At 37.5% G+C, this 27,957-nt stretch overlaps 1 protein-coding gene across 9 annotated transcripts in view; it reads left to right on the forward strand.

Moving 5' to 3' along the window:
• Positions 1 to 27,957, forward strand: part of atp2b2 (ATPase plasma membrane Ca2+ transporting 2) — a 166,515-nt gene that overhangs the window by 99,452 nt on the left and 39,106 nt on the right. For 6 of the 9 annotated variants that reach the window (XM_059538272.1, XM_059538270.1, XM_059538268.1 and 3 more), the window contains exons 3-14: positions 1,561 to 1,758; positions 6,660 to 6,917; positions 9,017 to 9,142; positions 11,024 to 11,149; positions 13,718 to 13,750; positions 14,367 to 14,459; positions 15,658 to 15,699; positions 17,351 to 17,515; positions 17,607 to 17,821; positions 19,240 to 19,482; positions 24,549 to 24,790; positions 25,031 to 25,265. In XM_059538272.1, the coding sequence (XP_059394255.1) occupies positions 1,561 to 1,758; positions 6,660 to 6,917; positions 9,017 to 9,142; positions 11,024 to 11,149; positions 13,718 to 13,750; positions 14,367 to 14,459; positions 15,658 to 15,699; positions 17,351 to 17,515; positions 17,607 to 17,821; positions 19,240 to 19,482; positions 24,549 to 24,790; positions 25,031 to 25,265 (1,976 nt within the window). The remainder of the gene's footprint in view (positions 1 to 1,560; positions 1,759 to 6,659; positions 6,918 to 9,016; positions 9,143 to 11,023; positions 11,150 to 13,717; positions 13,751 to 14,366; positions 14,460 to 15,657; positions 15,700 to 17,350; positions 17,516 to 17,606; positions 17,822 to 19,239; positions 19,483 to 24,548; positions 24,791 to 25,030; positions 25,266 to 27,957) is intronic. The other 3 variants (XM_059538271.1, XM_059538269.1, XM_059538267.1) reach the window with 2 other exon arrangements.

Raw genomic sequence — 27,957 nt, forward strand, 5'->3', positions numbered from 1 at the left:
AGTGCCATCCATTAGCATTCACACACATCTCAATGCACAGCCTTGGTCATCAGCGCTCAGTTCCACACTGAAAAAAGTATGAAAAAATACGAACTAAAATAAATGAATATATAGAAATACAATCATTTCCAGAATATATTTATTTAGATTTTAATATATGTTAATATAATTTTTATTATTTTTTTTAAATATGTGTGATATTTTATGTGCAATTAACAACATGATTATCAATTTGACCAATATAAAAGGCACTTTACATTTAAGACATTTCTTCAACTTCTTGAGCCAATCGCATATATTGTATAAGCATACTATATTATATATTATTATATATCATAATATATTTAGTCTGTCTTGCTGTTCTACACTTTGAACTGTATAAAATAACAATATTTTAGCAATATATGTAGGGATGTAAAGATTAACCGCAAGCAGGTTAAAAATTGCTTCAAATATGTGACGATTCAAATCGGTTTGTGGTGCTAAACATGTTATGATTCAGTTAGGGGTAGTTTATATGAATGTGTGTCTGAGGGGAACTTACCGTCTTTAGAAAAGTTTAGATGCTATTTTTTCTTTTCATCTTGCCTCTGTATAAAGCATATTAAAGTTCATGAGTGCAGTACTGCTTTGTTTACAGCGGTAACCAAGGAAACGCTTTAAGCTCCACCTGCTGGCAGAGAGTGAATCTGCGTCTCGTTCAGCTCGTCTGCTGTTTCTGTTTCATGCTGATATTTTTATGTATAGTTTCACAAAACTGAAGTCAGACTGTTATTGCTTCAAATTTAGAAATGTTAACAATTTAGATTAAAAACTGCTCATGCTGCATGTATGTAGCATCTTTGTTTGGATCATGGTTAAAATGCCTCTCATTTTAAATGGAAAAAATGGAAAACCTTTTTTTTTAGTATGAAGAGATTTCTCGTTTCTTGTTATTTATTTGATTAATGGGTTTGTTTTAAAAATTCAGTTTAGTTTTGTTATTTACATTTACATTATATTTGCATTTTGTTATTTAGCAGACGCTTTTATCCAAACAAGGTCAATAGAAGAAACCAAAACCAACAAAAGAGCAATGATATGCAAGTGCTAATATTAGTTTATTATTATAGTGTTATATTTCAATTTCACAAAGAAACGTGCACCATTTTTTTCCAAGCAGTAATAAAATGACACATTTAGTTTATAATTGGTCATAAACCTCATTTTGTAAAAATTGATTGTGAATTGAATCAAAATCATGAATTGAATCGAATCGTGAGTTGAGTGACTTCTTACATCCCTAAAGATAGGTGTTTCTTGTGAGAATTCGGAAGAGAAAACTGTATTTTGCCATCAGATGGTTGTAGTTACGGTGTCCACCAGCAGGGGCAAACGGCTCAAATCTGACTGAGCCACGGGTCAAATACCCAGTTGCCATGGCTACAAGTGACCTTTTGACCTGATTCACTCTGAGAGTCACAGATGGGCTGATGTGAAGATCTGGGACACGATCGCTTGTGTTGCTGGTGTTGTGTTTTCTGCTGACTTGTAACCTTTGTCTTTGCTGTTTCCCCACAGGTTTGGATGGAGTTGCCACAGATCTAGATAAAAGAAGAGAAGTCTTCGGGCAAAATCTTATACCCCCAAAGAAGCCAAAAACTTTTTTACAGTTAGTGTGGGAAGCATTACAAGATGTGACTCTCATTATCCTGGAGATTGCAGCGCTGATCTCTCTGGGACTGTCCTTTTATCAGCCTCCTGGAGAGGGCAGCGAGTGTGAGTATCTTTGAAGTCAACCGCTCTATATCTGCGCTTCTTATTAATTTATAAATGTTACCGAGGACACACAGTGGCCACACAATCCAATTCCTCTAAACCTGTATGGCTCTATCTGATTTCTTCAAAGTGAAAATCTTCCCAGTGCTTTTTAATCATGCGGTGAGAATCAATGGGTTCAGAAAATGTAGAAAAAGATCTTATTTTATTTTCCACAAAACAAATCAAAGTCAGAATTTGTGGACAGAATATGTCACTTTAATGTTGAGGTTAGTTCACATAAACCAGTAGTTTAACAGCTGTTTTTGTACACGTATGCTCGTACGCTGCCGAAGTTTGATGTAATACTAATGTTACTGTATGTGTTCACAATTGCCCCAGAATGAATGTTGACACTTCAGCCAGATATTATATTGTGTTAAATTGCACACATACCAATCCAGTGGTTTGCACTTGAATACTGCACAAGCTTTCCTCAGGTCTGTCTTCACTGACTGAGCCATTTTTACAATGACTTCTAACCCACCGATGTCAAGGTGCTTTTAATGGATGTCACTTTTCCCAAACATTTCCTCTGGGCACAAAATCTGATGCTCATGGCATCTTATTCTGGCCAAGTACCTAGAAAAGAGTCTGACTGACGTGTAAAGCAATCGAACACAGTTTAGTTTCGAGATGCTGCTGTTTTTAGGGACAGAGTGACCTGAAATACACACTGCCACAATAGCAGAGCAACTATTAACCATAAGCACAATTAATCACAGACCGTTTTATCCTTTTCAACACTACAAACTTCTGATGAAATGGGTAATCTCTATAAATGATTTTACATGCAGTGACTTTCAGAAATTTTTAAGTGTCCAAAATACAAAACAAATGGTAATCTAAAAGTGGTAGCATCTGAATACACCGAATCAATCACCTAAATACTTTGGTTTACACCAACGAAACACATTTTATATATTTAATCGGGTAGAAACAGCTCTTTGAGGTAACAGTTGTAAGTTAGCACTTTTTACAGTATAATATTTTAGGTCACTGTGTGTTTATAATATGTAAGTTACTGTGCATTCAGAGTGAGGGAATCCAGTGAATGAACGCTTTCCAGGCCTCTAGGGTTAATGAAGCGTGCTGGAAGAATAACCTTTAGGTGAAGGCCATACATCAAGCCACCGGGCCATAAAATGTGCAATGGACACAAAAGCATTAAAGCAGCATAAAGAAGCTCACAGAATGCTGAGCAAGTATTATCAATCACGATAATGCTCAAGGATTCAGTTACTCCAGGAATGGAAATGATCTTTTATTCCACTGCAGTCTAGATGTGCGCATCCTGAAACTCCTGGAACACATACTCTTCATTATCATAGAGCAGTTCATGTGTGCATGTCTAAAACAATGCTGCAACGCATGTTACTAACAGAGCCAAACTAACTACAAACAGGGTGAACACTTTTTTTTTTTTTAGCTGATATTAAGATCAGATTATATGATTATGTAAATCTGACATAATATCATCAAGCCTATAAGAATAGTTCATCCAAAAATGCAAAGTTGCTGAAAATGTGCTCACCATCAGGCCATGCGAGATGAGTTTGTTTCTTCATCAGATCTGGAGAAATGTGTCATTGCATCACTGCCTCTGTATTGAATGGGTGCCGTCAGAATGAGAGTCCAAACAGCTGATAAAAACATCACAATAATCCACAGCACTCCAGTCCATCAGTGAACATCTGGAGAAGACAAAAGATGAAAGTAATCCAACATTCAGGCGTTTTTAACTAAAATAGGAGTCCATAATCCATCATAACAATTCCATTCTGACGGCACCCATCCGTTGCTGAGCAAGTGATGGAATGACACATTTCTCCTTATCTGATGAAGAAACCTGAGGGTGAGCTCATTTCCTGTTTTGGGAACTATTCCTTTAATATAATAATATGCATATGGGCACTGAACTAATGAAGCTAAAAAACACTGACTAAACCACAGCCATAAGTGGATAGGAAAGGAACACACCGAAAACAGCAAATACAGTAGCTAACTGAAGAATATTTTTCATTAATGTGACAATGGCTCATTAATGGGATGGACAATTCATTCTAGTCAATGGGTTTGTTTGGACAGATCATTTAATTGAAGTTTGCCTTTTAGGTTTTCTTTATTTACAAGAACACTTAATGAAATGATTTTGCTGGTTTGGACTACTTCATGAACCAGGAAAGTTCTGCTTAAAGGACAAAATAAATTAAAGCATTTTATATGTTTATAATGCAATTGTCCCCTTGAGATACAAAATGTAGTTAACTACATTCTGTAGCTTAAGCACTTTCTAAGTCGCTTGTTGGTTCATCATAAGCATTAATATGCAACATTAATATGCATGATACATCTGCAGTGGACTTTAATGATCACTAGGAGTGCGGTGGTAGAGAAGAGAGTCTGCAGATGAAGCGTCCGCACAAACATGAGCTCGCCCGGCGTCCACACTGCCGTTGACTCTGAGATCTGTGACACTTCTTCTGTTTTTAATGGAGAAAAGCGCTGTCTGTGTCTCTTAAGGAAGATAAATTGCACCGCTGCTCCATGTGTCTAGACATCGCTGTCGTTCAGATTGAATGCATGAAGATAAGCACAGGCACCTTACAGATTCGATACAGGCAAAATTTCACAGCCGAAGAGCTGGCAGCAGTACATTACACCTCAAGAAGAATCTGTAGCTTAAAATACATCATGTGAACGTCATTGATTCACATAACCCTCAGGTTGGTGCAATCCTGCATGCTGCAGTTTTAGCTCATAAATAGAAAAATAAATAAATAATAATTTTCTTTGGTGATCATCAATGTGCTGAACCTATCAAATGATATTAAACCGGAAATCCAGAAACAGGTCAGAAACATGCATTTGTCTAATTCAGATCAAATACGCGATTACTACGCGTGTGGTTTGGTGAAGTCTCAGGAGCGTGTGCAGCTTGCAGAGTCACGAGCTGTTATCTAACGCAGCTCAGCACCGCGGACAGCTCCACACTCCTGCACACACTGAAGAGATACACACATCAGGAGATTCCTTACTGCACACACACACAGCAATATTCATCAGAAGGAGGGGACAGATTTAAAGGGATAGCTCACCGGATGAACTGCACCCCATCTTGTTGTTCCAAAATCATTTAAACTTTGATTTTCTTCTTCCAATTCCAGATTTGCGGATTTAAAGTGACATCATTTTATTAGAAGAAAAGCTGTGACTGATAACCTTTTCTTTAAACTTTTCACTTTGATCTTCTCTAGTTCATTTGAAATTGTATGATGTAAAGAACTAAATACTAAATTAATTGTAAAAGTACAAAAATTTCACTCAGTTAATACGAGCTCATAAAAATAATAAATAAGAGGCATAAAAGGAAAATCTACAAAGCTTTTATTTATTTATTTATTTATTTTATTACGTTTGGCTTGTCACAGGACATGTCAATATTTACTCATCAGTCTTTTATTTTTCTATTTTTTTCGTTCATTCATTACATGTATTTGTTTATCTATATGAACGATTGTATTGCTTTATTTATTGCAGTATTTATTTATATTTTGTCATTCCTAGCACTTAAGTAGAACTAAAAGTACAAGCTACTAACAGAAATGAGCTAATTTACAAAGAAGCTAGTTAGGAGAGGAATGTATCTTTAAAAAAAAATTAATAATAATAATAATAATAATAATTCAATGACACACTTGAAACACAGAAACAACAACAACAACAAAAATCCTAATTAGAAAGTATTTAAATAAATAAATAGTTTTACAAAAACCACAGTATCCATCAAACATGCCCCGAAATGCTCATCTCTCTGATACAGATCTCTACTTTTGTTTGACTTATTTATAATCTACTTATTCAAAATTAATTTATAGAGTTTGCATTTTAGATATTCTTTATGTATAGCAGGTGATTTCGTGAAATGCTGCTGATGTTTTGGATTCGTTCATGCACCAGGAAAGGTCTACTTAAATTATGTATTATACAGTATTACTGTGTTTTATGCTCATAATTTCATTGTTCCCTTAAAGAAGCTTAATGTAGTTAATTAAGTGTAGCTTGATTGCTTTCTAAGTAACTTGTAGCTTTCCTCAAATGGTCAGAATCTTTGTCAGTGTTTTTCTAACGTCATTCTAGTGTTATATAATACGCACTCAAAGCATACGCAGTAATCACTGTTATTTTGAAATCCAAGTGAAAATACTTTGGGGAATATGAAAAAGTGGCCTTTACATTTCAGTTTAATGAAAATTAATATCATTAAACAGATTCATCATCTATCAGGAATATCATTAACAATCATATTAACTTCCTGTGCCCTCATAAACCAAATGGTTTAAGCAAAACCAAAAAAATAATTTATGTGTGTGTTTTTATGTGTCTATCTCTGTTTGTGATTTTGTTTATCAGAAATGGCTCCTTTAGCTTTCCATCTTTCATTACAATACAAAGATATGCAGAGACATGACAATGAGAAGTGATGATTTCTGTGAATAGTGTACAAATTAGAGCCTGAAACTCTTTAAAAGATTTAATATTTTAGTATTCAAACAAAAGTGTTGAGAACAAACATTATTATAAAAAAAAAAAAACTATAACAGCATGGGAAAATGCGTAGCAAGTTTTCAATTCACCTCCACCGCATGTTTGGTGCCACTTGTGCACACAAAATGTTTCAAGGTGCACATTATAACAATACGTCTGGTATGGAAATTATTCACTTAAAATTGTAAATTTACTTTGCTGATTTTCATAGACTACCACCAGAATCGTATCCCTTTCTTCTGCCGGCTGTTTGTAATGGGTAATGGGATTTGTTTCCACCAGAATGTTTAAATCTGGCTTTCCTCTTCCTGCAGCCTGTGGGACGGCGAATGCGGGTGCGGAGGATGAAGGGGAAGCGGAGGCTGGTTGGATCGAGGGGGCAGCTATCTTACTCTCAGTGGTCTGTGTTGTTCTGGTCACAGCCTTCAACGACTGGAGCAAGGAGAAACAGTTCAGGGGTTTACAGAGCCGCATCGAACAGGAACAGAAATTCCAGGTGGTGCGAGGAGGGCAGGTCATCCAACTTCCTGTGGCAGATATTTTGGTTGGCGATATTGCACAAATCAAGTATGGTATGTGTCCTCTTTGTGTGTGTGTGTGTTTAGAACTGAATGGCACAGGCTTATAGGTCCTGTACATGCAGTCCACTAGTAGTCACATGGCACTACATGCCACAAGCTGATTGGCCTGAACTGATTCTGCAGCCAGTGAGATTGCTAGCTCAACATTTATGTACTTTAGTTTAGCATTGGATGTATGGCCCTGTTTACACTGGTATTAAGATGTGTTTTGGTCGATCAAATCACAAGCATACGAGGCAGACTCATTCCTGTTTACATCTATTGTTTTAATCCATCTCTTTTGTCCACATGCAAACACCCTGATTTCTTTAAGGGGAGGGTGTATGCATGGCATTTTTCTGATCTTTTGATCTAATATTGCGAAATAAGCTCATTCCGTTTACACACAAACATGAAATGAGCCAACAGAAAACAATACAGAGGGCAAGGTGTTGTCCTCTTGTGATCAGATCAACAAAAAATGTTAAGAAATACTTATCAGTTGCAGTATCTACAACATACAAATTAATCCTTAAATCTTGATAAAAAAAAAAAAAATATATATATATATATATATATATATATATGTAAATAAAATCCATGGACATGTCTAAATCTGTAATATGCATTAACATAGATGAAATGTAGTTTTAAGAAGTACATTTTTCAGGATTCATAATTGAAGGTTCACCCATATGTAATTTGAAGTCCACTAATTAAATGGGTCGTTATCAAGAGAGCTTTTACACATGACTGGACACCATTGCTGTGCAATGAAGCAAGACTGATCTGTGTCATTAATTACAGTTTGATTATGAGAGCTGGTCAAGCTGATCAACACTTTCTACTCTGGTAATTTTATCAAACTAAAGGACTGTGATGGTTCTGCAGTGTTGGAGAGGTTCCGGTTGTTATTTCGGATTTCCTGAACAAGTGGGAGGCAGATAATGTAGCTGTTGACAGTGACGGAGCGATCCTGTGGGTGGGAGCGTTTGGCAGGCTGGAAGAGGGGTTCCATCTTCTTGACTAGTACAGTGATGGTTAGCAGTCCCAGGCTTACTGTTATTTTTGAAAATGTGTGGGAGTTAATATGTTGCTTTGCAGAGATGTAAAATGAAAGCAAAATTATATCTGAACGAAATAACATTCTCTTGATATATAAAACAATAGAAGGGCCAAATACTGAACCCTGGGGAACACCTACAATATAGTGTTGCCTTATTGAGAACAACATACTGCAGGCCTTGTCATTTTCATATTGACTCAGTTAGGGCTGTAAAGCCAGAAATATTGGAGAGAGATTCTGCTGTGAAATGCTTGACAAGTGCCATCTTAGAGGATCAACTTTGGAATTCTTTGGAGACAGCAATATTGATCCAGAATTGTTGTCTGGAGAAACTGAAGGGATTATTGGAAGGAACACAATGGCACTATGAAGAGCTTTGGAGATTAGATTCTGAAATATGCTCCATCCCTGAGTGGCTGCCTGTGTTCAGAAACAGTTTTCTCCCTGTTTTGTCCTTGACCATTAGATTAGATTAGACCATTAGAACAAGTTCAGCTAAAGAAAGACTCAGGTGTGCTTGCTTAAGATCACATTGAATGTGAATATCTTATTCATTGAATGAATAAGATAATTTAAAGACATTATTGCGACACCACTGACCATATACACAGTAGCTCTAAAAACAATATATTGTTAGCTTTATCATTGATATCATCATTAGTCTCTGACTAAGTTACTGTTGGATTTAGTCTGTCAATTTTTAAATGTTTCATCTATGTGTGTGTTGTACATCTTTGGCTGTTGTGTCCCATATTGCTGTTTTTTTCGGCACCTCACACCATGAGTACTGTACTTTTAAGATGCTGTTATGTTTGATTCTGTTGTGCTCTTCCTATCCTGTGTGGACGTCTCCTCATTCATTTTGTGCTGCTGCACTTATTAACTGTGGTTTGGTGAGGAGTGCATTTGTTATGGATCAGAGTGTATGGTTAAATGCATTGTTTTGCATATTGTTTTGCATTTTGCATTGTTCTAAATTGACATTAAATTGACAGCCCCAGTCCTTTTGAATATTCATGAATTAATGCTGAATTTCTGTGTCCAGGTGACCTGCTTCCAGCTGATGGGATCTTGATACAAGGCAATGATCTGAAGATTGATGAGAGTTCTCTGACAGGGGAATCTGACCATGTGCGCAAAGCTGCAGATAAAGACCCCATGCTTCTCTCTGGTGAATGACAACTACTGCTGTATTTGTTTGAATGTTGTAAACTTCTGCAAATAATACATATTGAAGGTCTACATATACAATAGTGAATTAGTATCAGTTCAACAGATTATGTCAGAATGAAGATGTTCTGATCGATTTCATTGGTTTAATACAAGTCAATATGGTCAGGACCTCTAAGCTCCATACTAGGATAATGGTATCAAATAGTTTTTTAAAAGTATCTTTTAAAAACATATAATGACACACCAAAATATGGGGCCAGTTTTACTAACAGCTTGCACCAGCGAAAAAAAGCCTTTTGGAGTTTAAATAGTACTGTCAGGATTAACTAAAGAAGCGCAGTGAAGAATTAGCTCTGAAAAGGCATGGACAAAGTTATTTTTGTGCCTGACCTTTCTGAATATGCATTTGTAGGAATTTACCTTTCAAACGCAAAATATATATATATTCAAATTAATCACACTATGCGATTAACTTACATTTGCTCTCATCAAATTACTGGCATTTGCGCCATTATTTAACGCCCCAAAAAAGTATGTCTTAAACTATTAAGGGGGATTTACCTATGCGTCTGAATCATAAGTAGATCGCCCGCACCTGATGAGCATTGGCTAATTTGCACCGTGCTTGGTACAGTATATTGTGTTGGTTCAAAATGTAAAGCTGACCACACACTAGAGGATTTTAAGGCCGATTTGCACCCCCCAAAAATCCTGTATTGTTTGGTGTCATTACGATTATTTAACTGCTCCCGATTGAGACGGAGTGTCCCCATTTTTGATCTGGTTGTCTCCGACATGGTACCCGTGATAGCCAATAAGAGCGAGCAAGCGTTGTTTACCAGATGTCGCATGCTTCTATAGCTGAAACTTGCCAGCTAAAACATGCCACGAACTCAGAATACATCACCCATATTCTTTTTTATACTTTGCTTTTCAATGTGAAACAGAACACGCGCAGGGAGAGCAAGATGTCGACGTTAAAGTACTTTATTTGTTTTTCTTCTCTAGTCACGTTTGATCTCGTGAGATCATTCCTACAGTAATCAAGTGTGTGGTCTCGCGGTCTGGTTGAATCGTCTAGTGAAAATGAAATTGAAAGACGTGACATTCGCCAAGTATGGTTACCCATACTCGGAATTGGTGCTCTGCATGAACCCATCAGTGTGCACACACAACAGTGAGTAGGGAACACCATGAACACACACCCAGAGCAGTGGGCAGCTATTTGTTCCAGAGCCCGGGCAGCAATTGGGGGATCAGTGCCTTGCTCAAGGGCACTTCAGCCATGGGTATTGAGGGTGGAAGAGCACTGTTCATTCACACCCCCCACCTACAACTCCTGCAAGCACCGAGACTTGAACCGGCGACCTTCAGGTTACAAATTCAACTCTCTAACCATTAAACCACATCAAGTCTGTAAGCTCCCATGGTTTTAAAGTGAGTTAAGATTTGAAAATTGTCTAGTGTGCTGCCATCTTTAATGAGATGATGCATCTTTGTTCTTTAATTTGCGCATTGTCAGTAAATCACCCTAAAAAATTTCCACACCAATTACGCTATCGCGCTAATTTGCCATGTTTAGTAAATCTGGCCCATAGTCTATTCAGTGCCAACTGCACCATTTATTGTTATGCAGTTTTTTAAAAAGAACACTTTTAATGTACTTTGATTATATAACTTTTATCCAAAAGGACAATACTAGTTCTCTGTGTTTGCTTTTTGGTAAGTCAAGTATGCAACTGGGATGGATGTTGACAGACAGCAGTCTGTGGTGTTCGTGTATGACGTCACACACTGTGTCATTTGTGCTGAGGTCAGAGTGGCCTGCTGTAATTTACAGTTCCTCCATGACTTACTGCTTGGTTAACTGAATCTCCAGGCACCCATGTGATGGAGGGCTCGGGTCGAATGCTGGTCACGGCTGTTGGAGTGAACTCTCAGACTGGGATCATCTTCACTTTGCTCGGTGCTGGAGGAGAGGAGGAAGAGAAAAAAGAGAAGAAAGGTGCGTAACTAAAGCTCAGCTTGGCAAAACCTCAGCAGAGCTGCGTTACATCTGCCCAGGACACTTCTGTACATGTAATTCCTGTCAGCTAATAAGCAGCTATTATTGTATAAAAATATTTAAAAAATTTAGGCTTTAATTTTATTTACATCTGTTTGGATTATTCGGTTTTACCATACAGTATATAACATATAAAATAATATGATGTACAGTATGTTTGCCAATCATATGTAAATTAAATGGGTAGGGCTTCCCTCGACTTAAACTATTTCTGGTCGACTAGAAGTCATTCATTTGAAGCAGTTGACTAATTTAACATTTTATTACAGTAGTTGACTAAATGTTCTCGTTTTTTGCGCTAAAGTTCACAGAGATGGCAGAAAGTGCATCCTGTTTGCTTTCATTATTTTACAAAAGCACAACGTTTTGTTATTGTGAGTGCACACAAATCAACCTAGAGTCTTTACAGATTCGAAAGATATATTACTCTGTATATATAAGATATGCATAAGCAAAAATGAGGAAGTATTTTAAGAGCAAGTTAGCGTATCGGCTTCTCCATCAGAGGTTAGTCGACTATTAGGGGGCAGCCCTAGAAACGGGTGATATTTCTGTATTCCCAAAAATTGTGCCATAGTTTATTTTCAACTTTTTGCATCTATATGCTTTTATTTAAATATAATAATAAAATCATGAAAAATATTTAAAAATTACACATTCAAATTTATTAGAGTTGACATAAATGTGTTCATTGTAAAAACACAATTTATTCAGTTAGCAAGTAACATGGTTAAAATATGGCTAGCTGTGGGACAAGCAATATTCAGTTAGTTTTAGGGCTGGGATAAACGATTATTTTTTAAACGATTAATCTAGCGATTATTTTTTCGATGCATCGATTAATCTAACGATTAATTTTCCAGACCGATTTGATTTTGATTATCTCCCCATTAATTGACTACTAACAATTTATACATGTTGATTTACATATCTGAATGAAAAAAAACAATTCCTTAACATTGCAATATATGTTTATTGCTCTTAAAATTACAAAATAAAAGACTGACTAAGAATGCATTACTTTGCACTTGTTTAGAGATAGCATTCAATAAAACCTTGAAGCCTTGAAAACACATAGCTTACTGAAACAAGCTTACTGAACACATAGGGCCTAGCTTACTGAAAAAAGTTCTTCTTTCAGATGAAAATAACAACTTGATGTCTAGCATTCAATAACAAAGGTCACCCAAAATACTTGTTTAGAGCAATTGAAAGAATACAGTATGTAAATGTAAACTTGAGGGCTTTAAGCTAATACAGAGAGTGCTTTTACAAAAAAAATAAAAATAATTAACAGTGGGAGCCAGCAGCCTGTCATGGAGAAAAAAAATCTCCGAATGCTCCACGTGAAACTTTGGCGTTCCGCCCTTTTTCTATCGTGTCTAATGATTTTGGTTAATATGCACAAGGGAGAGAGAGAGCAAGAAGCGCTCGTGTAGTTTGAAGACTGTGAGTGCGCGAGCGCGCATGAAACTTTGGTGTTTCGCCCTTTTTCTATCGTGTTTAATGATTTTGATTAATATGCACAAGGGAGGGAGAGAGCAAGAAGCGCACGTGTAGTTTGAAGACTGTGAGTGCGCGCGCAGCCGGGGCTCTCTCTCTCGTACGCGCCCTGTCACTGTCACTCACCGATCAAATAAGGCTTTAACAGCCGCCAAAAAAAAGATCAATGCAGAAAAACCCCTGGATTGGTTATATAACGTTGGACAGAATGTTGATCCGGCCATCGCGTATATTCAGCGCACATAAGGTAAACGTTTTGCAAACGTTTTTTAGAGAAATAAAAACAGGTCGACGAATCGATGCACATATTTTGCGTCGACTTATTTTTTGCGTCGACGTCATTGATGACCTCGACGCGTTGTCCCAGCCCTAGTTAGTTTAAATGTATAAGATTGAAACTAATTGTATTTATTGTTTATAAATATGTCTGGTTATTGCATAGTTATTTCACAGATTCAGTTTATTAGTAAGTTACTAAGTTTAATTTATGTATGACTGACAAATGCATCTTAAGTTTATTAGTATGCTAATCTTATAACAGTGTTATTCTAAAAATTTGTAATTTTATATACATAATTGATAAAACTGTCCCTGTGTTGTCTGAACATTTAGTGAAAAGTAAATGTATTTAATGTTTCTTATCAATTTTTTAAAGAATTAAACTATGGTGCATAGCTCATCCCACAGGTTTGCTACCTCAGATTGAGGAGTGTGTGCCGTTTTCGATTGGACTTAAGAAAACCCTAGTAGCATCCTGCTAAACAATCAAATGGCGATGAGTATTGTGCAGCAGAGACAAGTTTCATTGGGAAAAAAACAAAAACACGCAGCTCATTTTGTCCCAATCAGAGACTGCTTTGGGGTAGAATGTGTACTCTTGTTTTCCCAGTGGTTGCTTCAGACTGACACAAGAAAATGTGTTGTTTCTGGTTGGGTAGCATGTGTTGCCCGCACCGTTTGTCAGCATAAGGCCTTATGTGTGTGTTATTCTGCAAACTGCCACAGGTCAGGCTCTGGAGGATGGCCATCAGCTGGCAGGTAGAGTATGAATCTCTGTACCCAGGGATATCTGCAGTAATGCTCATTTATTACCCCACTAAACCTGCTCTGCCCTTCCGAGCCCCGCTTTAGTAACCGCGATCTTTCACTTAAAAAGACGCTCTTTTTAAGTATTTACAGAAATGCATTTCATCCATGATCTGCATAGATGATGATCAGGAGGTTGTGATGTAACCCCGTCTTATTCCCTCAAGAGCGGATAGATTGATTGCGGTTTTGTAGCCTGGTAGTCTTGATACCCTACAGCTTGTAGAGTGTTGTGATTGAAGCACTTGGAAGCATGTGTTTATTTGGTTGTTTTATTTTTGAATCACCTGTTGAATCATTTACTTAATTGGTAGTGAACGTAGCAATTGGAATTTTCTCTTAAATGACGGGTATCTGCCAGCTATTTGTGCCATTGATCATTGTGTTGTTTTGTGCCTTGACTTTGTTTTGTCTACCATATTATGTGTAACCTGTTTTATGTTGCAGTGTTTTCTCCATCGATGTCATTCTTTTAAAGTCGCTTTTAGTTGACAGCAGTATATTGAGAGATACTAATCGTGGTAACGACGCTCTTAACCATGCTACTTTTGTTCATTATTACGGCTAGACTGCTCCCATCCCTCCTCACACCCCATCGCAACTATAGCTACCGATGGTGCCGCAAGTGCAAATGCCTCTGGTAATACCAGCCTAGTCAATGGTAGGTTGAGCAGCTCTCTGCTGTCCGTCCCTCACTGGCTCCGCCTCTTCTCCTCCTCCTCCTCCTCCTCCAGTTGTCTTGATCTTCCTCTCCTGCTGACTGTGCGTTCCTCTCAATGCATGTCACCTCTAATCGTTCACTCCTTTTCTGTTCTCCCTCTTCTATCTGTTTTTCCTTATGTTATTCTTATTGGCCGTTTGACTATTAACAGAATAGCCGAGAGACTGAAGCATTATTCAAATAAGTACTGCACCTCAACTCATATTAAATTTGAGTTTTAAAAAGAAGATCTTGACTTATTGTGTAGTGTTTTTAATATGCTGGGAAACCATTTATAAAACAAGTGTGGATTGTAATATGGTTTGATGTGAAATATAATTCGAATTGCGATGTTACAACATGATTAGTTTTAGTTGTAATTTGTTGCATGCATATACTAGTGTTGAAAAGTTTGGAGTCAGTATTTTTTTTTTATCTTATACTTTAATTCTGCAAGGATTCATTTGGGAACAAAGACTTTAACACTGTTACAAAATATTTCAATTTCAAATAAATAAACGTTCAATTAATTGTGTGTTTGGTGGCTCTTCTCTCTGCTCCTGTGGTGTTGCATGGCTCTTCCTCCTGCATGTCCAGTAGACTTGTGCTGTTCCTCTAGTCCTCATCGTGTTGAGTGTTTCTCCTCCATCTCTCCTCCATGGAATATCTGAACGATTACTACATAGTTCTTCAGCTTTGATAAATCATAGTGACAAACCTACAAATGACTATCAAGGGTTTAAAATGTTGTGTAGATTCTACATATATTAGATATTCCATGGCATTCCAAGACCAACATTAAAACACACAGCTGAACTACTTTTGTTTGAACAAACACATACTGCATACTTTAATATCAAATACACGTATTCAAGAAAGCAATGATTTGCAACATAACATTTACACCTTGACAGAGTAAATGAACTCAGCTGATATTTTATGTCACTGATCAATTTGATTGGACCAAACCCATAATGCACCTCAGAGCTTCATTATGAAACAACTCTGTGTCATGTATGTGACTCACAATGATGTTGATAAATTACTCATTCTCTGTCTTCCTTTTTCATTTGATTTCACTGTAATGTCCATGTGATGAATGTTTTATCGTCTGCTTTCTGTTATTTTTGTCCTGTGTCTGTGGATGCCTTCATCTTAGGTAAAATGCAGGATGGAAATATGGAGAACAACCAGACCAAAGGTAACCTGCTTTCACTTTACCGCTGGTTTGAGTGTCACCATTACTTTATTCCTTTCCTTCGGCGGGTTCAGAAGTCAGCTTGTCTGTTTGTGCTGCTTCTCCTGTGTGTTTCAGGGTCTCTCTATAACCTCACACTTTCTGTCTGTGTCGAAATCTGGGAATTTTTCACTGATCTGTAGCCTAGCTGTTTTTGCTCTTTGGTTATTCATCAAAATATCCAGAGGTGTCTGTATATTTCAAATAATGATGGAAATAAATTAGTCTATGCAAACATTGACAAAAGAAATGTATTTAATTGATGTATTTTTGCAACTGACTTTACTTTTATTATTAAATACTTTGCATTTGCATTTGTCAGTAAATTTGCTCTTAAGTTTATTCTCATGATAAAGTCTGGTTAAGGCATTGTGTCGTCAAGTTTCTGATCATTTTCAGGTCTCCAGAGGTGCATGTTTGCAAAAGGTTTTACATTTTATAATTAGTCCATGAGTTGTTATTCCCAACATGAAAAACGATTTGGATAAACTTTATGTACGAGTAACTTAGATTGTGAGCTCCATTTGCAGAATAAATGGATTTAGACAGTAGATATTAAACAGAACTTTTGTTTACCATAACAAAGCTATCATTTAATGTGGAGCTATTGCCAGTTTTATATACAGTAGCTGGGGTAGCATTGAATGTGGCAAAAAAAATCCACAAGAAACATCATGCAGTTTGCCTTTTTCCTAAAGGAATAGTTCACCCAAAAGTAAAAACAAGCATCTCTTTTCATCTCTTTACAGTGAATCATTCATTTAGTTTGCAGCACCTATGTTCTATGATACATTTAATTAAGCCTTGCCCTACTTCCTTTTTTTTTCCCTGTTCAACAGCCATTTCACTACTATGTACGTCAAAATAAGCAAGAATAGTCGGTCCCAGTTTCCATATCATGTCGTTTTTAAGTCACTATACACTAAAAATCTTGACCTCTGTCCTAGATCTCCTTAGTGCTTTTGAAGGCACTTGAATATCCAATAGCAATTTCTTTTAACAGTCAACTGACTTCAAGAAAGAAAGTAATACAGGTTTGAAGCAAAATAAGGGTGAAAGATGGCAGAGCTTTATTTTTGGGTGACCTATCTCTTTAAATAAAGGTACTTCAGGATCCTTTGTCCCATATAAACTTGATACGAAGTGTCTGTCATCAGATCCCATGAAACTTTTGTTTTCAGTAGAGCAGACGTGTCTCAGTCATGTAATGATACCACAATTGACATCTAATTGAATTCCTGGATAAATGTGAATTTCACCGGCTCGTGTTCCCTTTGAGACAGATCAATGTAGATATACAACATAACATGTTAATTTGTTGGCTTGGTGATAATGTATTGCCCAAAGATCTTTGGAAATATTGAGAAAAGTGGTGGCTAATGGCTCAGAATGGTCATTCATGCATCACTTTTAGTCACAAACATGTCAAAGTTAGTATTAATATACAAACAAACATAAAACAAGCCAACAGTAGAGTTTAAACTATGGTTCATTTCTTCTGTGATTCTCTCACAATGACTACATGGCCAGTACAGTCGAGGTCCAGCTTTAGCTGTAGAAGTGAGCAAAGTTCAGAAGCCCCATAACCTACATGTGTTTGCTGCGATCATTACAGTGAAGAAGCAGGACGGTGCTGCAGCAATGGAGATGCAGCCCTTGAAGAGCGCAGAGGGTGGAGAGGCCGATGACAAAGAGAAGAAGAAAGCCAGTGTCTCCAAGAAAGAGAAATCTGTTCTGCAGGGAAAACTGACCAAGCTGGCCGTGCAGATCGGCAAAGCTGGTGCGATGTGTTTTTAGCTTGTTTGCAATGTTTCATCATTGCAGTGGAGCACCATGCACTAATGCAGTGTTTGCTGTGATCTGGTCCTCAGGTCTGGTGATGTCTGCCATTACAGTCATCATCCTGGTGCTTTACTTTGCAATCGATAACTTTGTGGTTCTGAAGAGGCCATGGCTGCCGGAGTGTTCACCGATCTACATTCAGTATTTTGTCAAATTCTTCATCATTGGTGTTACAGTGCTGGTGGTGGCCGTTCCTGAAGGCCTTCCGCTGGCTGTCACCATCTCTCTGGCCTACTCAGTGAAGGTATATTTGTTCCACATGAAGAACGTCAAGACTGTACCATATTTAGATCTGGTTTAATACTTTGATTTTACATGAACCCAATGAACCCACTCTTTAAAAAATAAAAAAAAATCTGTAAACACATTTACAAAACAAATATAGTGTAAACTGTAATTTACAAATGTGGCATTACACAACACTTTAAATAATTCAATAATCATTAAATAACATAACACCCAAAGGTACATAACTGATATAAAAAACTATTAAGAAACATGATTATTTAAACAAAATACTGAACTTTAAATGTTGAGTGTCAGGCAAGGAAATCTGTAAATGTCAGCTTACAGTTTTTGACTGTAAATTATGTTGATTTGTTAATTTTTACTTTTAAAAACTGTAAAATTAACAGCATTTTACAGTAAAATTACATAAATTGATTGGTTAGATCTTTTGCAGTTTTTATTGTATATAGTATGGGAACTTACTGTTATTTTTATTTTTTTTTCATTGAGTTTTTACAATATTTTACACTAAAACTTGCAATTTTGGGCATCATAGGAATTATTTTTATAGTTTTAAAAGGCTTTATTTATCTTTATTTTGGGAAACTTTACTCCATTACAAAATGACATGAATGAGATGATTATTTTCAGTGAAACTGTTAAACCAGCTGATGATTAAATCACATTGGACAACTAATTTGCAATCATATCAGAGAGGTTTTTATAAATGTTTATCTCATTTACGCTAGCCTCCAGCAGAAATTGACTCCCACATCCTGTGTGTGCTCACTTTAAAGTCAGCATAAAATGAAAATTGATTTGAGGCCGATTTTATATTTGTTTAATTAATTAATTATTTTTTTCATATATTAAATTTGTTGTTCTGGTTACACTTTATTTTTAGGTATCCTCGTCACAGTGTAATTAAGGTTAGGGTTTGGCCTAGTGTTACTAGCATGTAATTATGCATAATACATTTTTATAATAATAGTAAGTGCATGCAACATGTAACAAGGACACCTTAAAACAAAGTGTTACTCTTTTTTTTGTTTAAAATTGCATAGCTTCTCGCTTCCAGTGTATAGATCAAACTGCAATATGCTGTCCATGTTGAAATTGCCGTATAATTACAAATTGGAAATACTGAATTTCATGAAATGATTTTGATGTTATTTGTCTGAATGTGTGAACAGCTTACAGTAGAGAACATGTCGTGAATACATCCTCCAAAATAAATAAATAAAAATACAGTTGCAGCCTTTTTGTGTCCCATTTTTAGTTAGAAGGTTATTTATTTCAACAGATACTCATGTTGGTAGAGGACAGAGCAGTTTTTAAACGCTTTTAGAAGATGTTATATTAGCTAGTTATCTGTATGTTGTTGCATAAAATAAAATAAAAAATATATATTTTTTCTTTTGTATGTGCTTATAGAAAATGATGAAGGATAACAATTTGGTACGCCATCTGGATGCTTGTGAGACCATGGGCAATGCCACAGCTATCTGCTCAGACAAGACTGGCACACTGACTACAAACCGGATGACAGCAGTGCAGTGCTATGTGGGCGATGTCCATTACAAGGTGATACCAGACCCCAGCTCCATCCCACCCAAAACTCTGGATATACTGGTCAACGCTATATCCCTCAACAGCGCCTACACTACTAAAATACTGGTAAGACATAGAAACCTTCAGCCGGTGTAATTTCAGCAACAACTGCTTTGCAACAATAGATTTTAATGTTAACGTATACAGTATTACTTACATAGACTGCCTGGCCAAAAAGGTTACACAGTAATATTTGTTGGACTTCCTTTATCTTTGATTGCACTGTGCATTAATTGTAGCATTGTTTGAACAGCCTTATGCAACATATCATGTTCCCTGAACAACCCTTTCGCATTTTGGGCCAGATGAATCTTGGCATTGTTACCCTGGAATATGGCCTTGGGATACATCTACCAGCATGGCTCTTCAAGAAATGAAACGCTACACATTGTATTACAGTTAAACAAATTGTTGCCAAACATGCCAGAAACATTAATTCAAGTTACCTTTATTTCTTTATAAAACTGTAATGTGTCAAAGCAGCTTCATGGTGATAAACCACAAAATAGCTGAATCCATCGTGGAAACTCAACTATGGAGACAATTCAGATTCTTCTGTAAAGCAGCTCTAAAAGATAATAGTATCACTTTTTAGTTCAAGTCAGTATACTGTTGGATTCAGTGTCAGTCTCTCCAATAATGACCCAATCATAGACTCTTAGGTGTTTGCTTATGTAATCCAAACAGTGGCTTTTTTGACCAAGTTGCAATACACTAGAGCTAGGCATTCAATGTCTACATTGAATCAGTGTATGTTTACTCTAGTAACTGAATGATTTGGCGTTTCTGATGCCACACTCACCAGTTGAGCTTCAGCAATATTAGCATTTTTGCTCCTTCATTACTGCCAGCATCGATTTTCTAGATGGCTAAACTCATTGCTGTTTGAATCGAAGTACCTTGAAAGTATGGTGGTTTCAGTTTTATACAAATTGCAGAGTCACAATAGGAAAGTAATATCTATGAATTCCAAAGGAGAGAGATAGAGAGAGAGAGATATAAGACAAACCTTCAGTGTTTGTTCAAAAGAACAAACAGAACAGACTGCTCTGATTGAACAGAAATCACTTAAGATGTCCTATATAGAGTTGAAATCCTGATGAAATCCTAGCTTGCTGGAATAAGGCCTTCTCATGTATACATTTCCATATGTGCTTTGTGTTCTTTGAGGACCAAGAAGGCTGCAGAATAATTGCTGTGTATTTTGAAGCATCAGTTTGGGTTGGTTTCCAAAAATGAACAGTCTGCAAGGATACATTTGAGACGAGAAAACAAAAATTAGAACATGTGAGTACCTCTAGGTTCTGGGGCCTGGAATCAGATCTGTTCTGTATTTCGGTTTAAGAAGCATCGCAACTGAAAGCAAACCCACTGAACGTCGCAGCTCACTAAGACAACTTACAGAACCCGTCCCTGGAGATCAGTACTGGGAGCTTTCATAACCATACAGAGCAAGACTTGAATAAGCATATCCTTCCAGACGTCTTGTTTTAACACAAACTGAAAAGAGCAGAACTCTCTATCCCCGGAGAGATCCCCCAAGCGACTGTTCTTTGCTGCTCCATTATGTAATTAATGCATGAACTTTTCCTCACCCAACACTTGGGAGAGCTCCTTCAGCAAACTTTCCAAAGTCTCCTTCCCATTTCAGTGCATCTAGATTTACATTATATCGTAATATAGTGCTTTTAGGTGCATCGGCTTATTTGCACAGTTTTACCAACTAACTTTTAACTGTATTTGATAAAGATTTAGCAGTCAGAATTTAGAGTGTTTCTGAAGCGTGTCTCAGTAGTATGAGCTAGTTAGTGTAATCCTGAAATCGGATTAGGACACGCAGTACAGGTGATGCTGCTGGCATGTACACCGATACTTCAGCTGGTAGTCTGAGCTCTGCGGAGACTTCCTGTCGCATTGATCTCAGGTTGCTTCTACCACCTGTTCCATCAGACCTCCTGGCCGTCTGATTGGAGAGGTCGGGTCTGACACTGATGTCATGTTCCAGGGCTCCCATCAATTCTTGATTGGAGGTTACATGTCCGTATGCGGCGGGGTGTGTGTGTGTGTGTTTGAGGACTGTTCAGTAGGTCATCGGCTGTCAGCTCTGGACTCTTAGTTACACAAAAGACAGATGCAGTTAGCCTTTCTTGCATCTTTTCAAAGTTTTGTTTGAGCACAGAGTATCGGATATGGATTTGTTGCATGTGTTTTATTCATGCTTGATGTGCTTTTAATTGGCTTCTGCTTGGGAATCTGGGAACCGGTCCATTCAGTGACTCCACAAAGGCACTCTAGTTTCTGTAATACAGATGATGACCGGCTCTGTGAATAGAACCATATGATTCCATTCAAATGCCTGTTAGCTGCAGTATAAAGGTATCATAGTGCATGAATATGGATGTCATTCAGTACTGTAGTAAGACATATTCACGGATGTCATTTTATGGTTCTGTCAAACTCTCAGACAGAACAATAGATCTAGTCAAGACCGGGTTTCCCATGAGTCACAGTCTTTTCCATAATGTATGTTAGGGATAGGAGACTTTACTGTCCTACGGAGTTTAGTTCCATTCCTGAAACAAAAACAACTTTTCTTTGATTTTCAAGCAAACTTTTGTTGGGTCAGAGTCCACCTTGTTGGGTCCAAGTACTTATCCAATCGAGTTCGAGACATTTATTAATGTCTTCTTGTTGTTACTGATTTTTTATCTTTCATGTCCAAAATTTCAAATCCTATGTCTGTAATTATCCAAACACACCTACCTGTAATTTTCAAGCAATCCTGAAGACTTAGGCTTGATTTCTCAAATGTATTTGATTGGGGTTATAAAGTTAAAGAGAGTTCTCGACCCCAATCTGATACCATTGTTAAACCACGGTTTTCTAAGGGTTATTCTTTGACCAAATGTCTGCAACTAGTCATATGTAAAGTTGGACTCCCCATTAGTCTTAAGTGCTGGAAAGAATACTGCCCTGTGAGACTTCTCTGCTATTTTGGGAGCAGTTTTTTCATCGTGCACATGACAAGGTCAAATATCTCGCTGTCTCGTGTTTGATAAGTTGTGACTCATTTTGGGCAAAGTCGTTTGTCCGGCTGCAGACGCTCCATGTGGCTCAGGGTCTCTGCCAAAGTCTCTCTGCGATGCCTCGGGCTGCCACTCCTTCATTTTAGCCAGTCAGCTTTGGCAGAGCACTCACCTCATGGCTTGAGACAGGGGCTGTCACTGTCAGTGTAGGTAACACGGTGAGGTGCTATAAAAATGACCTTCTAGGGGACACAAGAGGGCGTCCGTGGCTCCTGTGGCGTGAAGGAGAATAGATTGAGGGCCCGTGTGGAGCACAGGAGCCGAATAGGGCCGTAAAGAGGAAGTAGTGCTGCCAGTGCATGTTTTGCCATATGCCGTGGTTCGTAGGAGTGCGTGCTGACCAGGGAGAAGACAGCTGTTCAGGGGAGCTTTGTGTGCCAGCACCTCTCCAAAGGGTGCTATGAAATCCGCATCAAATGCATGAGCAGTCTTGAATGACCCAGGTGAGCAAACACAAGATACTTTTTTTAATGTTATTTCTTCCTCGAGGTACACAAGTTAGTAAAGTTCTTGGGGAAAAACATAATTTTGCTTTAGTTATAATTCAGATTTTTCCACCCTCTTTCTGCCCTGGGAATTAAATGGTCCAGTTTCGATTACCCAGTAGGCCATTGACGTGTAAACAAGCCAGTGACAGTCTGATGCCAGAAAGTTGCAAGACTTGTAACGTGTGCACTGGCTTTGTTTGCTGAAATTTCTAAATTTCTCTGCTACAGTTTACAGAAATTCCACTGTATGCACATTGTGAGTCATCTTGCATACGCCTCATTGCAATGCAGCACTGATGCGTGTTGGATCCTGTCATATGAGAAATGCTGGAAAAGTACAGTACATCAGAAAGTTAACTAACAATCAAAGTCTCTATGGGCATTTCAGCATTTCTTCTCATCAATAAATAAACAGATGATGAAATCAGATTCCCTGGAGAAATTCTAGCTTGGTAGTGTTTGCTGGGTTTTGTTTAATCTAACTGCAGACAATGAGATTTTAAATTGGTTTTGTTTCTTTTAAGCTTTTTTGACTTCATACTATACGTACATGTACAGTATATGCAGACACTTATTCTTTGAAAGACAATTTGGATCACATATTAATGTTTTAAGAGAAACATGCCCCTTTGTGGAGTGGGATTGCAGACAATTTATTAAATACCAGTGATTGACAGCAGGAAAGACAAAGTGTTAAAGTTAAGAAAATCCATCTTGTTCAGCACGGGTTCTGTTTTCTGTTGGACACAATGCATCTTGGGAGGATAAAGTAAGTTGTAAATGAAAACAAAGAAGGTAGAGGCTGATTGCAATTCAATATGCTTAAAAGATAGAAGACCAAGCTGACCTTAGTTAATATATATTTTAGAAGTTCACTTTGAACGCCCAGTGACAGATCGTCATGCTTCAGAGTTTAAATGGAGTCCAAAAAGTGAATGTTAAGAATCGGCTGCAAAAGATTAATACTTTAGTGTTTGAGATTTTTTAACAAACTCAAAAAAAAAAAAAAACAAGAATATTAACACTGCCCTGTTGAAAACAACAACAAAAACCGGCTGGTTAGGTAGGTATGTTTTGAAGCATGGCTGCTGGTCATGACCTGGTTTAAACTAGTTATGTGCTGGTCCTGAGCAACTAGCTCCTGCTTATAACCAGCACATGACCAGCACTTGACCAGCTTAAACCAGCACAAACCAGCAGCATATGACCAGTATATGCTGGTTTTTCAATAGAGTGGGCTGCTCCGCAAAAAATTAAAATCACCTGATTTCCTTCTGTTAGGCAATAGGCATCCAAGCTGTTGATACGTCTGTGATGAATTGCAAAGCAACTTTGTATATGACCTCAGCAAACTTACCAAATAATTTATTGCACTCGATGCAGCATAGCCCACCATGAGTGCAGGTCGCTAAGCAATGTTTGCCGTTACCTGTGGACAGGTGGTCAGTTATGAGACCCTTAATAATCGTCAAGATTTCACAGAACAGAACGGAGTTATTTTTTATCTTGTTACCATGCAGCAGGTATCTGAAACCTCTTTGGCTTTCTACTATCCCAGCCTCCAGATAAGGAAGGAGGTCTTCCCAAACAAGTGGGCAACAAAACCGAGTGTGGCCTGCTTGGTCTGGTCCTGGACCTGAAACGAGACTACCAGACCATCCGGAACCAGATCCCAGAGGAGAAACTCTACAAGGTGTACACCTTCAACTCCGTGCGGAAGTCCATGAGCACCGTCATCAAGCATCCAGACGGCAGCTTCAGAATGTACAGCAAAGGAGCGTCTGAAATCGTCCTTAAAAAGTGAGTCCCTTTCATCTGCTCTCTGATGCTTCAGCTCTCGTATATACAATTTGTCAAAAAAGCATTTTGATGTCTCAATAGCAGATGCAGGGACATTATGTTGAATTACTGTAGGTTCCAGTGCCTGGAATCATTTAGATGTGCTCTTTGCAGAATTACATAAAGAAGACATGTCCTCAGAAAGTCAGAAATTGCTGTAATGAAAGGCCTTGTATTTTAATGTGAGCATGTTGGCTTCAGGTGTACCCGTATTCTGAATGAGACGGGGGAAGAGCGCGTCTTCAGACCAAGGGACAGAGACGAGATGGTGAAGAAAGTAATCGAACCCATGGCCTGCAACGGGCTCAGAACCATCTGCGTGGCCTACCGTGACTTTCCTGCAGACCCGGAGCCCAACTGGGACGACGAGAACAACATTTTGACTGAGCTGACCGCAATATGTGTTGTTGGAATTGAGGATCCTGTCAGACCCGAGGTGAGAAATTTCTTCACATTTCATCATGTCATATTTCACGATTTTTATTTGAATTTTTATATAATGTTTTGCATCAGGAGATCATGCCTATAATGTGACCTCTGCCTCATCATTCATGACCCTGGACCAAAAAAAAACAGTCATAAGAGTCAACTTTTCGAAATTGAGATTTATACATAATCTCAAATCTGAATAAATCATCTGTTCATTGACTGGTTTGTTACTGGTTTGTTACTGTAACTGGTTTGTTCGGAGGACAATATTTGTCTGAGATACAAATATTTGAAAATCTGGAATCTGAGAGAGCTAAAAAATTTAAATATTGAGAAAATCATCTTTAAAGTTGTTCAAACAAAGTTATATTTTAATGTATTATATTACTAATCAAAAATTAAGTTTTGATATATGTACAGTAGGAAATTCACAAAATATATCCATGGAACATGATCTTTGCTTAATATCCTAATGATTTTTGGCATAAAAGACAAATCGATAATTTTGACCCACGCAATGGCTATAGCTACAAATATACCTGTGCTACTGATGACCGGGTCACATTTACTGATTTTGCTAAGGATATGCAAAGCCATGTATTTTCAAAACTGACTCTTTGAACAACTAGTTTTAGGTTTTTCTGACCATGATTGGACACATTCCTCAGAGGGAGCCTTTAATTCAGATGCATCATTTTAAAGTTTAAAAATCACATTAAATGCTGGGGTCTCATTGTTTTTTGTTCGTTTTTTTTGGTCTCAACAAACCATCTTAATCCTATAAAGTCTGAGATATGGAATAATTATCAGAAAAAATACATTTTATTGAACTTTTAGACAAGTTTTTCTTGTGTAAATTACCTAGAAATTTGATACAGTGCTTTAAATGGTTAAAAGCTCAAAAGTCTTTAAAAAACGTGAGAGACAGATGCTGTATTTAAAGACTAGAGACTTGTCCTGTGCAAACTGTTTAACAGCTAAATCACAGCAGACTAAACAACTCAGCTGAAGCACTAAAAACACTGGATGCAAGAATCTAGATAAACTAAATCTGTGGAAGATCCCAAAAAAACCAGCCGACACCGCTAGTAACATTTGAAGGTTTTGCAATCCAATTCAATTCTTGGGTCCTGAGGACTCCACAGTTCACACTTCTCCTCATATCATCGCTTTTATACATCTGTATCTAGTTGCTGTTCAAATACATTGCAAGGTGCTTTTGTGCAGGACTCACTGGCCCAGTTGCTCTGAGATTACAGGAAAATACTGGGAATTGGAGGAGAAGTTGCATCAGATACACATGCGAGGATGTGTAAGAGAAGCATGCTTTAAAAACACGTCCTCAAATGATCGTACATCTTCACGCACAGGGACAGAAGAAGCATCTATACTGTTGCATTATTTAACCTCCTCCTTTGATTCTTTGCTCTGGCATTCGTTCTCTGTCTCTGGAGCCACGCTCAGTAATTGTCAGTTTGCTGACGGCTTCTTACAGAAAGCAACGTCTGCGGTAAAAGAGAAAAACAGCATTAATGGAGGAACATTCGTGAACTTCTGACTGCAGATTCAACTTGCTGTTGTCCTTCTCTGGAATTGCAGAAATGCCACTTTGAATTGGTTTGTTTTATAGCATTTTTAAAACTCCAGCATTCTGTTGATGACACAGATTTTGTGTGTTTGTTCTCGGCATTCTGTAACGGGACACGTGTGCCATTCCGTTCCCTAATAAACAGCCGAAACCTAAGAATCCGTTAGTCTTAAATGTCTAATGTTACCACGTCACCTTTCCTGCGGAGGTGTTTTATTGATGAGGCTCTTCCTCTCCACCTGATGAGTTAAGTGGGACTGGACTGTCTTTGTGTTTCTCAGAAATACTTGGACGTCTAGTCAAGCAGATATCATTTCTCGCTTTAGTGTCTAGACCGGCCCCTATTTCCATAACGTCTGTGATTGTGTCGGATTCACTCTGCTGCCAAGACCCTAGTGCAAAACAAGTGTCAACATGATACACTATCAAAAAGTCTTTAAGTTGCACATGAAAACACACCAATAGCTTGAAAATCCTTGAGATTGATTAACCCGCTTTGCTAAAGTGAAGTATGTGCTCTACTAGAGTTAGTCGCAGAAAAATGCTTTGCATTTCACAGAAAAATCTATTTAAATATGCAAATTATATGCAGCATAAGCAAAATAAAACCTCTTTTTTTATTGTTTTTTTGCATATATATATATATATATATATATATATATATATATATATATATATATATTTTTTTTTTTTATAAATAAAATGTAATATTTTATTATTTTTGTCAAACTTATTTTCTCCAAGTCTCATTACTGTAATAAGGAGAAATATAATCATATTTTGGTGTGTAGATCAGAGGTCGCGTTAACTGAAAATTCTCCGTCATTGACGGAATTTTTAAGCAATGACAAAAAACTCTGAAGGCCGTCCATCACTTTGACAGATTACACTGAGGGTGATCTATTGTAATTTGTAACTGTAATTCTCACACCTGTCCAGTTGGTGGCGAGTGCACTCCAATGTGGCAGCAGAGCACAGGCGAGTACACAGTTTATGCTACAGCGATCTATCTCACCACATTAAGAGCAACGAAAATATATTTATTGCTTGAATTTCCTGATAAAATGGAAAGAATTTGAAATCTGAGATTTAGTTTCATGTCAAAAGTAAC

This window comes from Carassius carassius, chromosome 44 (genome assembly GCF_963082965.1).
Source record: "Carassius carassius chromosome 44, fCarCar2.1, whole genome shotgun sequence".
Lineage (NCBI taxonomy): Eukaryota > Metazoa > Chordata > Actinopteri > Cypriniformes > Cyprinidae > Carassius > Carassius carassius.